Source organism: Epinephelus lanceolatus, chromosome 11, assembly GCF_041903045.1.
Source record: "Epinephelus lanceolatus isolate andai-2023 chromosome 11, ASM4190304v1, whole genome shotgun sequence".
Taxonomy (NCBI): Eukaryota; Metazoa; Chordata; class Actinopteri; order Perciformes; family Serranidae; genus Epinephelus; species Epinephelus lanceolatus.
This window is the reverse complement of record NC_135744.1, coordinates 4,595,416-4,608,617: the sequence shown is the minus strand read 5'-3', so window position 1 is coordinate 4,608,617 and position 13,202 is coordinate 4,595,416. Positions and strand designations below refer to the sequence as shown.

The 13,202-nt window shown below is 41.4% G+C and overlaps 1 protein-coding gene across 6 annotated transcripts in view; it reads left to right on the top strand.

Moving 5' to 3' along the window:
- Positions 1-13,202, top strand: part of arhgap32b (Rho GTPase activating protein 32b) — a 221,406-nt gene that overhangs the window by 165,858 nt on the left and 42,346 nt on the right. For 3 of the 6 annotated variants that reach the window (XM_078172161.1, XM_078172160.1, XM_078172164.1), the window contains 2 exons: positions 800-850; positions 3,175-3,249. The exons of 1 other annotated variant lie outside the window; for it this stretch is intronic. In XM_078172161.1, the coding sequence (XP_078028287.1) occupies positions 800-850; positions 3,175-3,249 (126 nt within the window). Of the gene's footprint in view, positions 1-799; positions 851-3,174; positions 3,250-11,591; positions 11,726-13,202 lie in introns of those variants that run through there. 2 more of the 6 variants (XM_078172162.1, XM_078172165.1) reach the window with 2 other exon arrangements.

Genomic DNA, 13,202 nt, shown 5'->3' with positions numbered 1-13,202 from the left:
CTCCAGGGTCTGCCTTAAGTGGTGACACAGCAAAGAAAAATGCCAACCCCACAAGATCCACTATTATGAGCGAAGGGATATCATTATAAAGCACCAAATTTTGGGTGCATTTAGACGCCCATGTTATCTGATGTACCAGTCAAGTTTCAGACCCACGTTTTTGAGCCTTTCAGAGTGTGTGGCTGATCAGAAATGCATCTTGCGGTGTCGAGTTAACAGTCGCAGTGCACGCACAGCACACTCCAGATTCCCCGACTCAATCTGCCTGCCACCCCCACCCCCCACCAGTGCTCAGCAATGTTTCAGTGCTCGTTGCTGTTTTTTTTTGTTTGTTTGTTTGTTTGCCTATTGCACGTGTCATTATTTATCTATCATCCTTTTTTATTCTTTACAAAGTGTCTGCAGGTCAAGTATGTTATTTAAATATTCTAAAGACAACCTGATTTTCATTTTTCTCTTTAATTGATCATTTTTATATATCTGTGTTATTGCTTAGTTAATGTCTTTAGCCATGTTCAATCAGAAATAAGTAATTCACATAACAAAACACATAACCGACGAATATTTGTTTTTCTAAAACCTGCAGATACCTTGTTGTCAATAAAAATAACATGACTCTAAATGAGCAGATCCTGGATCAAGTTCATTAGCAGTGGCAGAGCAACTAACTCAATGTAATGGTGTTTAAGCTGTCTGCTTGTTCTCCACTGTGATGCATCATTAATACTGTTATTGGATGTACAGTAGTATTAGCATGTGTCTTGAATTGTTGCATTTGACTGTGACTCCTCTGTCTCAGCCTCCCCCTGCTCTGGCCTGCAGCCTGCTTCTTGGAGTCTCTTCCCCCCCTGTGCGTGTTGGTATACACACTCCATCCACCTGTCCACTCACTCTGCCTTCACCCACGCACACACAAAATGTATTTGCACATTTGGACTTGTATGACATATTGTTCTTTTGAGTTTGGATGTAGTTAAAGTTATAATCCTTAAGACTTTAGTCCCAGCCAACAAAAAGAGGCTTTGGTCAAAAATATACCTTTTTCCATCATGCAGTCTGATTTTATGCTGCACAGGGTGCAAGTAGTTTTCCATACAGCAGGAAACTGTAAATATTATTGATACATTTGCTGAGGAGTTGCAGGTGTGCAGCTTGTCACCTGCAGCCCTTCATCTAACAGCCCGCTGTGGTTGCTCCCTCTTGTTCCATTACCCCCAAAATATTTCAAACTGTGCCAAAAAATGCCACAAATTACCTTTTTTATTTGAAGCCGTTTTGAAGAACGATCATAGTCAGCACTAACCCTGGTGAAAAATACATTGCATTTTCTGTGACTGCTTCACAATGAAAGCCACCACTCGTTTCACCAGTTTACTGCTTTCACTCAGTATGTTTACATGCACAGTTAAGTCAAGTAACAGTCATAGCTCAACTAGGACATTTAATTAGACTGCTGTCCTTGTCCCAGTATACAAACACAGGAGGGGAATCGATTTATTGACCGACTCCGCTACGATAGATGGCGATATGCCCCCTTTCAGCTTGTTAGTACTGGACCCCTTTCTGGTTGACCTATTACGCCACAGACCAAACAATTGATAAACATGTTTACTACAGTTAGCTAGCGGAAGAGTGATACCACAGTGACAACTTTACAGCTCTGTAAATTTCGTCTGTCCAAAAATGTACGGCTCTGGATGTAGATTTTGCCACATTGTTACCGGCTTCCTCTTCTGTCATGCATTTATTCAGGTCAAAGCCCGGGGCAAAAACCGTGGAGCATGCACAGAGTGCCTAGGCCAGTTTGCTTCCGAATGACTGTATACATGCAGGAGTTAAGCCTGTTTTATGGTCCTGCGTTAAATCAATGACGTCGTTACGTCGTAGGGTATGTGGCTATGCAGAAGGCTCGCCGTAGCCTGACGTGCACCTCCCCAAAAATGTAACTACACGTCGAGACGACACAGACGCAGACCGAGAGGGCTGTGATTGGTTTGCTTGGTAGCAACGCATTTCTGGTTCTGTATTTCCAGATTGCGCCATTCCCGCCATCTTTAAACATCTTCTGTTGTGATGTAGATGTTGCAGTATTAAGGCCCATTTATGCTCAACGTTAAATACGGATATGGATACGGACGGAGCCTTCTGTCCGTGCTCCGCGTTCATTTCTCTGTGGCCAGAAAAGCCGGAAGCTAAACAAAGAATCAACTAGAGACGCCGATTACCATTAGGGAAAGGAACGCAGCCTCCTACCGCTCTGATGGTGAATTGCACCGCGACGAAATGGAGAGATGGAGAAGTTCAAAGGGTTCACGACGGCGTCATGGTAACAACGTAGGTACGTCGTAGGTACGCCGCAGGACCATAAATCAGGCTTTATTCGACTCCCAATCACATTATCTGGGTGCGGTAGTCCGACTTTGAGAAATTCAATTTAGTACGATTTCAGTCCGACTAGCGTGTTTACATGTATCTTAAAAGTCCAGTTTTAGTCAGTCCAACACAAAAAAAAGGATTTTCTCTATTGTCATGTGAACATACAGAGTGTGAACGAACAGCAGCAGGAAATGCTGGGTTAGCATTTGCAGTAACTTAACACAGCTCTGATGGTGTAAGGAGAGTCAGCAGTAGACAGTGAGACTGAAATCAGTTAAATTATAAATAGTAATGTTGGATTACATGCTGGTCATTTCAGTGGCGAAGATCGGCAGTTTGAATCTCATGCAGGAATGGCGGACCCTGCCACCAATCATCAAAACTACTATAGAGAGAGGAACTTTGGAATGTAATTACACTGAATGACTATTGATAAAATGCCGACCATAAGCCGTATCAAACGGGGTGTGATTTCATGAAAGTCTTATGGATTACAACTTTAATCTTTAAGTTCTGTCATTTAAGAAAACTTGTTATACTGATGAATGCAAAGTTTTTTTTAACTGAGTATAAATTATTACTAAATGTTTTTTTCTTTAATCAGCAGACTGACAAAACAGTTTATTGCTCTAGCATCGAAGTATTTCAAAGCTACTGACCTCACAGTCCCAAAGTACACAGTTGCTCTGTTATCTAAATTCAAGTGCTTCTCTCCCTCTGCTGATTCTCTCATCATCCATCCATCCATCCATCCATCCATCCGTCTGTGGGTCCATCTGTCCATCGGGCTGCATGCAGACTTGGAGATGGAGAATGTAATACAGGACAGTGCATGGGTGGCCGACCCGCTAAACCACTACAGCCTAAGTTCAGGTAGACAAAAAATCTTTGGTGTGCTGCACTGCCACTCCCTAACCAAAAATTCACTCCACAACTTGAGTGATGTGTTTGCACTGTGTGACTCTAATAGGACTAGTCTGCGCCCCTGTCACAGGAGTTTAACGGTGAAGTGTGTAAGATTTAGGGGGATTAGGTGGCATCTAGTGGTGAGGATTACAGATTGTAACCAGCTAAAATTTCTCTCAATTATAATTCCTGCTGCGTTTATTGTTTAGGAGGTTTTTACCGGGAGCCGAATTATCCACAGAGGTCTCTTTCTCAAACGGACCCCAATGATTTAAACCAGTAAAAACACTGAATAAAGCAGCTTTACATTACAAACCAGTGTAACTCCAATGCTGCTCATTGCACATGGGCTTCTAACTACGGTCGCAGATGCGAAAATGCAAATAGCCCTATCTGGAGTCAGTGTTTATTTGTTCCATTCTGGGCTTCTGTAGAAACATACCGATGCAACATGGCGATCTCCATTAAAAGATAAGATAAGATACACCTTTATTGATCCCACAATTGAGAAATTCCAGTGTTACAGTACAAGCGGCCGAAATGAGTTTCCTCCGCAGGGTGGCTGGGCTCAGCCTTAGAGATAGGGTGAGGAGCTCGGACATCCGGGAGGGACTCGGAGTAGAGCCGCTGCTCCTCCACATCGAGAGGAGCCAGTTGAGGTGGTTCGGGCATCTGGTAAGGATGCCTCCCGGACGCCTCCCTTGGGAGGTATTTTGGGCATGTCCAACCGGGAGGAGACCTTGGGGCCGCCCCAGGACACGCTGGAGGGATTACATCGCCCGGCTGGCCTGGGAACGCCTCGGGGTTCCCTTGGAAGAGCTGACGGAGGTGGCGGGGGAGAGGACTGTCTGGGCTTCTTTGCTGAGGCTGCTGCCCCCGTGTCCCGGACCCGGATAAGCGGAGGACGACGAGACGAGACGAGACAGTGTTACAGCAGTCAAGGAGAAAGAGTCAAATTAAACATTTAAAGATTTAAAAACTTAAAAAACTAGGTATGCAAAAAAAAAGTACAACAATACAAGAAACGGCAATGAATAATAAAAGGACCCGCTCTGTATGTGGCTATAAATGGCTCATTGCGGGGTAAAAAAAAATCACAACAGTTCTTATTTTCAGGTGATTATACACAAAAGAAAACATACTTATTATATTACATTCCATCTTTGCCAATAAATACCCCTAAATCCTACACACTGGACCGTTAACACTGGGGATAAATGTTGTGTATTTTTTGCTGTTCCATTCCAAAAGGATGACCTTTCACAACATAACAGATTGCCCTGTCTTTGACCTTCAACACACTTAATCACATTCTCTCTGCCCTCTGACGGCGGACCAATAAGACTCACTATAAACCACATCTTGCTGTGCAGTAATAGTAGAGCATTTATGACACAGTAATGTGGAAATAGGTCTTTCTTTCCCGTGTGTGTGTGTGTGTGTGTGTGTGTGTGTGTGGGTGTGTGTGCGTGCGTGTGTACACGTGTGTGGCCATATTCCCCTTTTAAAGTTTGTTACTTCAAGTCCTGCTGATTCCTTCTGCATTGTAAGATCCTTTATATCATGCAGTTGTATTTTAGATGTGTTTCAGGTTTTGTCAGAATTAATGTTGCATGGCATTTGTCTGTAGAAGAAAAAAAACTATACATAAAACACTTGGAATAAGATGTAGTGATGTAAAAATAAAACCTGCTAAAAGTTTCTCTCAAAAGAGAAATATCTTCTCCCTGCAGCCCCTGTTCAATTTTTTCTGTTTTGCCCCTCAAGGTGTATGCAAATGAGTTCAGGGGTGAGCCAGGTTACTACAGCATTTCTCAAAGCTGCTGAATGTACCCTGTGTCTGGAAGAGGGCCAGCTGTGTTTGTGTGTCTGTTTGGTGGAGTCTGAAAGGCCACGGCAGGGGTGCCGTGGCGCTAGGTCTCAACCAGCCTTGATTTATTTAATCCTTTTACAATGAGGGGGCCTGTGAACCCATCCATTGTGCGTTAAGCTTTGTCCTGCAACAGTAAGAATCTCTGTCTCCCTCTCCATGGTGACTGAAAGAGCACATTCCTGCAGGGAGACACACAGCATTGGAAAAATATGCTTGCTCTGCCTAGATCCACTCTGCTCACCACTAACCTTTGCTGTTTTTCAGTAAAACTGTGGAAATTGTTAACATGCTGCTTTGCTTCGGTTAAAATCGAGACAATAGAAGCTAGGAGTTATCTGTCCTTCAGTCCATGTGGTTGTGTTGCAGTGGAATCAGAGAACAGAGACTACTCTATTCTCAGTGAAAATAGACTCTTTTGTTGACATCAATGTGAAAATAAAGAGTTGTGAGTTTTGGATGAAAAAAATAACAGCGAGACTTCTTTCCTCCCCTGACAGCCCAATAGACCTACCAGTTACTGACCCAGATGTAGAGCCCCCTCTGTTCCCTTCTTCATTGCAGGCCTTCGTCATGTCTGGGGACCAGTGATTTGGGCAGCTGTGAGCATACATGAGCCAAGACAGCTGGTTATGTGAAGGAGAGAGGATGGGAAATGGAGAGAAAATGTGTGAGACAGACTAAGATTTGTCCTCCTGTTCCCGAGGATCTCAGATCATTTCCTGGTGCTTTGGTTCTGGGCTGTGAAACTATGCAAAGTCCCTTGTGTAAAGTGTTGCTCTGCAGTTCCAATAAGTGACTGTTGTTGTGGGCAGCACCTTTGTTTGGGGGAGGCTGCTTATGATTACATACTAACAACTCAGCCTGTGTTGTAAACTGAGCGAGTGTGTAGAGCCCACAGATCATTTTGTACAACTTTGTAGATTACTTATGATCAAGTAGGATTCAACATTCAGCACACCTGAGTAAGAGCAGATTAGGATGGTTAAGCGCGTCTGGTCTATATGGAGTGGACTTCTCTTATTTTTGCTCTTAACAGATAATTAAGAGAAATTTAAGAGAATGCTTCTGCATGAGGCCCATTGTGTTGTTGCAAAGCTTCTAAGCACAGACGTTTAGCCAGCAGCTATGTGTGTTTATGTTTCAGACAACATGGCGTTCTGCTCCATTAATTCAAATAAACACAAGAAGTTTGTGCTCTAGAGAAAGGATCAGCACTCAGTGAATAACCTCCTAAGCCCTATGATAAGCTATTATGGCAAGGCTTAACTATACAGACCAATGAGCAGTGATAACTAACATGTCTTTGGGGTCATCTGGTGGGAACCTCCTTTCACCAGTGTTTCGTCTAGTTGGTCCCACGACACCTCCAGGAGGCTAGACAGTGATCTCTGGCGTCCCAGAGACACTCCCCTAATGCCAGGTCTCACTGCTCCCCGCACCAACCCAGTAACCTCCTTTACCTTACTTACACATGGCTTTCTCAGCCCAAACAGCACTGCCACCTTCAACAAACCCAGGCTCCATACATGCGAGCTCCAGGTAGTGACCGTGCTGATACTACCTTTCCTAGTGTTCACCATACTCTATTTCACATGCAACATAGCATAACTACAGTATAAGTTAAAGTTAAAGGAGATAGTTAAACTCACAGGATCAGCAAACACACTCACCTTGCAGCATGGTCTCATACAAAAGGGATTCAAATAGGCCACTCCCACACTTAAATAACCTTCCTCTTCCTGGATTTCCTCCTTACTTACACATGGCTTTCTCAGCCCAAACAGCACTGCCACCTTCAACCAAACCCAGGCTCCGTACATGCAAGCTCCAGGTAGAAGCAGTGCTGATACTACCTTTCCTAGCACATTCACCATACTCTATTTCACATGCTACATTGTACAGTACATTGTACAGGCATGCAGCTGCAAAACACACTTCCTTGTTCTTTTCTTTAGATTATTCAGATGCATGCAAAATATCAGCTGTATGATGCTTGATCTAACACAAAGCTCTCATTCTGTTATATGGTATATTACATCAGGGCTGCAGTTCACTGTCTCCTGTATAGATGACTGGTGTTTTCAGCACGTTGCCAGTAGACTGACTGTCAAACTGCCTCTTACTGTTCTAACAGAGCCTCACATGTTGAGTTCATATGATTTAATTTTCAAGGTGTTATGAAAAACCCCCACACAAAAGTAAAAAACACTTAACTTTGTACAAAGTGGACAACTAAATTAGAGGAGAGAAAGCTCTTGACAATGTAGGAGACATACAGTATGTCTGTGATCCCTGTGACACAGAACAAACTTGTTGAGTTGAACTTAGTTTGACTTTCTCAGTAATGTTCCCCAGTGTGTGGATTAGTGCTGGTGTTGGAGCGAAAAACTATTTTGTAGAGCAGGACATTACATACACATGGAAGATGCACAGTATTGGAAGAATTATTCAGATCCTTTACTTAAGGTAAAGTACCAATAAAATAGTGTAAAATTAAAATACTCTTTTACAAGTGAAAGTAGTGCATTAAAAATCCCACAAAAGTAAAAGTACAGGAGTGTTTTGGGTCAAATGTAATCACAGTATTAAAAGTAAAAGTACTGGTTTTCAAAAAGATGTGTTGACTGAAGTATTAGTATCATATATGAACCTATTAGATTGTTAATAGTTATGCATCAATGAATAAGCAGCGTTTTACTGTTGAAGCTGGTCAAAGTGGAGCTAGTTTGGACTACTTTACATACAGTTAGCTAGTTTAGCCCAGTGGTAAAAGGGAAACTACATTCATTATCAAAATCCATGCCCTTTTTTCCTATGGTCTGAGACAGTCCATAAATATAAGTAAATATGCACAGCTCTCTCCTAAATCCAAATCTAGACTGCTGAAACTCAAATTTGTGATGTCATAGGTTGTCAAGTGTGGAGCTGCTCCATAAACAATGAATGGGGAAAGATATTGTAGATGGCAGTGAGAGCACCCAGGGAAGTGCTCTGAGTATATGGGTACATTTTCTGTTTCAAAACTGAGAAACCTACAGTAGAAGAAAGCTCATCTGGGTATAAAAAAAGAAAACAAACAAAATCAGTCTCCCATTCACTGTCAGCTCCAGACTTTATACTTAATGACATCATAAGTTTGGGACTTACTTCTTTGGTTTCTGGCTTTGGGAGAGAGTAGCTCACAATTATTGATTGAACTTTCATAGGCCATGGAAATAACATTGGATTTCTAAATTTAGGTGGTGTCCCCCTTAATCTGCTTGGGGGCGGGCCTCCCAGAGGGTCTACACATAAATCTGAAATACTGGATAATTTTACCCTCTGGGCCTCAGTACAAGTACCTTAAAACTGTATTTAAGTACAGTACTTAATTAAATGTAGTTAGTTGCTTTCCGCCACTAAAGGGGGAAAACATCAGCCTACATGTGAAGAGAAATTCAGAAAATCAATTTACAGACATGTTTGTCTCAGTGTAACTTGTGAAAAGGATGTCAAGGTGAAGAGATCACATGCAATGGCAAAGTCTGACTCCAGTCATGTGATTCTGGACAACAAATTAGTCTGACTTTATTTTGACTCCACATGTCTGCAAGTCTGCTGAGAGACTAAGACTGCGGTCGGAAAGTCTTTTTTGCTTAGGAAGGTTCCTAGCTGAGTGAAATGACCCAGAAGTATTTTAGGCCGCCATGATAAGAGCTGTTCGAATTCCCTAAACACTAAGGAAAGGAGGTTCAGTGTTTCCTTTCAGATCTCCTTTAGCATAGGATACATCGGACCTTCCTAAGCGATAGGAAAGGAGATAATTCCATCCCACAAGTCATTGCAGTGGCAATATTTACGCACCATTCACAAACTCAAATGATTAGGAAAGAAAAAGATCAACATGACCGAGAAAGTAAGGAGATCACCATCTAAGTTACCGCTGTTTATGAAGCATTATACATCTTATGCCATAACTTGTTCATATATATTTTTCAACTTTCAACATTATGTTAAACTTAGATGCGAACTATGAACGTTTCGCTACTATTGGTGTACCCTCCGTCCACAGCTTTGTTTAACTTGTTTTATAACAGGATAAACAAAAATGCAAATATAGCCTACAATGCATCATTTTAATTTTCCGATTTTCGTGTGAATGAGAAAAAACGGAAATCCACGTGCTTTTCCCATTTTCGTCTTCAAATGGCTAATTGATATAGAAATTAAACCAAAACCAGAAACCTACCTGTTTTTCGCCTTTATTGTTATATCCATATTATCTGCCCCTACTGCATCTCAAAACATTGGCATCGGCTATGCTTATGGCCTAGATAGATAGATAGATAGATAGATAGATTGATTGATTGATTGATTGATTGATTCAAGAGTATTATCTAGACCTGCTCTATGTGTAAAGTGCCCTGAGATGATTTTTGTTGTGATTTGGCACTATATAAATAAAATTGAATCTAAAAAAATAGATAATCAATGAAGTAACGTTGCTGTGCCTCGTGCGTAAATGTGCATATACTTGGCGTATCTGGAGATTTAAATAATCAATGAAGTTACTGCGTCCCACTTTTTATTCCCCTGTACAGTGTTTCCCTGCAGAGCTACAGTGGAAGGATCAACAAAAAATACAAAAGACTGTAACGTTAAAAGATATCTGCCTGAGGTTATTAAATAGCCTACCTGCAGCGAGCACCCCACCCCACTCCCCATCCCGCAGCAGAAACAATAAGCACGTTTCCATTTACGCACGAGGCACAGCAGCGTCCCTTTTATTATTAATATTATTATTATTTATTATTTATCTGTCTATCTATGCAGTGGGGACACATAATATTGATTTAACAATAAAGGCCAAACACAAGTTAATTACTGGTTGTGGTCTAATTTCTACTCCAATTGCCCATTTGAAGAAGAAAATGGAAAAAGCACGTGGATTTCCATTCTTTTTTTTATTCACACGGAAAAACAAAATAATGCATTTAATAGCCTACTTGTTTATCCTGTTATAAAACAAACAAGTTGAACACAGCTGTGGACGGAGGGGACACGCATCGTAACATATGCTCAGTTTGCATCAGTCATTTATTCATTTGAGCCAGCCTTTAGTAATATCATTAATTCATTTTACTACTTGGGATTCAGATGGGTGAGTGTGAGCAAACATTCTCAATGTGACAATTTCGTTTCAGTTTGTGGCTGGTAGCCTATATTCCTTTTTTTTAATTCAATTCCGACCTTAGTAATTAAACAATATCTTTCACCGTGTTGTCCACGTTTATATATCCTGCATGAAACAACACGATGAGAACGTACGCCCCATATGTTCTCATCGTGTGCATTTTGTAGTCCATCTTCAGAACATTGTAGTTTCACCACAGCAGACCCACGTCAATTACATCCGCCGTCGCATGATGACGTGCCCAGCGTAAGTGCGGTCGGATTTTCTCAGCTCCGCGGTTCCCTTTTCCTAAGTCCTTATGAATTCTCCTACTCATCTTTCGTTGACCTCGTGACGTTTCCCACCGAGGTCAATGAATAGTGATTAGGAATAGACGATAGGAGGGACTTTCCGACCGCAGCCTAAGCTAGTTAGGGAATTAATAAGATAATGCTTTCAGGGGGCAATGGGCCCCTCAGAGGGAGAGCTGATTTAAAGTCAAGGCAAGGCCATCATATATGTTGTTTTGACAGTGAATAAAAACAGGGATGCTGTTTGTTAGGAGCATCTGTGTGTGTGTGAGTACTGTCAGTGTGTGCAGGTCTGTTTTTCCACTGTGTAAACCACCAGACTCCCGTGCTGCCTTCAAATACTATCCGGAATATTGTAATGAAACACGTGAAAGCAAGTAATATGAGTATGACTGGCAGGCAGGAGTGAACTGTGCTTAAGGGAGGTGAGCATGGATGCTATGTGAGCAACTGATGGCCGGTAGGGGTTTGGACATATAAGAACATCAGTAACAGGCTTAATGCACATTGTGTCCTCTTCTGGTAACACTGTGGGGTAGAGTAGCTCCAAGCTGTTTTATTTTGCAAAGCTGCAAGACTTTACAGCATTTACAGCTTCTGACTTTGGATCTGGGAGTTTTTCGATGAGAAATTGGAAAGCACGGAGTGCTGGCTTGGTATCAAATATTTTTGCTTCAATGTGTTAACTAAAAGTGGTTGTTCAGGCATACACACTCCGTCATATTGACGTCGTATTGTATTTGCGTCAATAATACTTAAAGTTGTGTTAGACTGGGATGAACAGCCGGTAATTCCCATATTTGTTTGAGCATTTGAAGGCAGCATGTGCGTGTTAGTAGAAGCGGAGGGAGTTGAGTGTGGAGACGAGCTGACAGGGCACAAGGGAAAGTCTCCGCTGGTCTTCTGCTCGTGGTGTCTAAACTCTAAACTCTTTCTCACTTTGTCAAGGGGACCGCGACATTTTTGTAACATCTAGACGGAGTTTCATCGCTATTTCGTACAGGTGTACGGTTGGAAAGAAAAAGATAAGTACGATAGCTGTACTTTGGACCTATTTTGAAACCCTGTCATAAAGCCACACAGCAAGTCCAGCGTTATGGAACCAAGGTAGGAAAATGCGTTTGAATTTGGAGTCTAAATTTATATATTCGCAATAGTATTTCCTCTAGCATTTCATAGGCTAACTACACACATCTTTTCTGAAGATACCGTTAACAGTTAGCCTTATGCTTATACGTATCGTGTGATAGTGGTAATAATGCGAAGAGACAGCACTTAGAATGATGGAAGGGGTTTCCTTGGTCTTACAGAAGGGTGGAAAATATTGCTCCTTCCTCACATGACTCCATATTTTCCATTAGACGAAAATCTGACTTAGACAAAAAAAAGAAGCAATATTTGCCACTAAGTATAACATTTTTTTTAAATTTACCACCAATGCCTGTCGGAGGCTCTTAAACAAAGACTGAACTCCTGAGAAGATACAAACCGAAGATTTGGGAAAGTTTGACTTTTTAAAGGGGAACACCCATTTTTAAAATTCATACATGTTATTTCTGTGATCTAAGAATGTCCAAAAATATTAGTAAATATGAACAACTCTCCCAATTTCAAAAGCTAGAATGCTAAAACTCAAACTCTTTTAATGTCACTGGGTATGTATATGTGTATATATTATGGCATGTAAGGGTGAAAGATGTTCTAGATGATGCTGAGAGCACCCAGGGAAATGTTCAGAGTATATGGGTACATTTTCTGTTGCAGAACTGAGAACACTACAACAGAATAAAGCTCATAGGGGTGTTAAAAAACAAAACAAAAAAAACATTATGTGGGTCCACAAACTTAGGCTCCCATTCATTCTCTATGGAGCAGTTCCTCGACTTTCAGTGTATCTCAAATTGCATACTTCTGTTCTAAACACTTAATATTGTGCGCTATGTGTGATCACACTGCATAGCAGGGGGAAATGCAGTGTACTACTGGTGCCTTCAAAATGGTCCAAAAGTTGAGGGTGGAATAATGGACTCTTCTCACCCTCAACGGGTCGCCATCTTTGTGATGCAGCAGAAACTTTGTTCCAAACTTCTCAGCTTTTGACATTGCAGCTGGGGACAACAAGGAGCCTCTCAGTTATTCGTGTTTTTTTTTTTTTTTGTACTAAGTACCAAAACTGTTGTTGAATAGAAGCTGATAGTAATGTTTGTTGGGTCTTTAATAATTTGGTACTACATACAATAATAATTAGCATTGAAGTTTTGGTTTGTGTATGCAGAGATAGAGGTCAAATGTTGGCGATAATGCTCCACCGTCCGTTTGCAATTCACCATTAAAAAAAAAGTCGATGAAGTAGAGGCAGTTAAAAATGAAAAAGTTGTCGTCACCTCCAGTAAGTTTAAAGTGGCAGTGCACGATTTGAGACAACACTACCCTGTTGAAATTAGTGTACCATGCAAGAAGTATGTAGTGTACATATTGAACTAATGGAAGAGCCCCACTCTTTATAACATCACAAGTTTGAGACTTCCTTCTCTGGTTTCTAGCTTTGAGAGAGAGAAGCTCATGTTCATAAATATAGATTGAA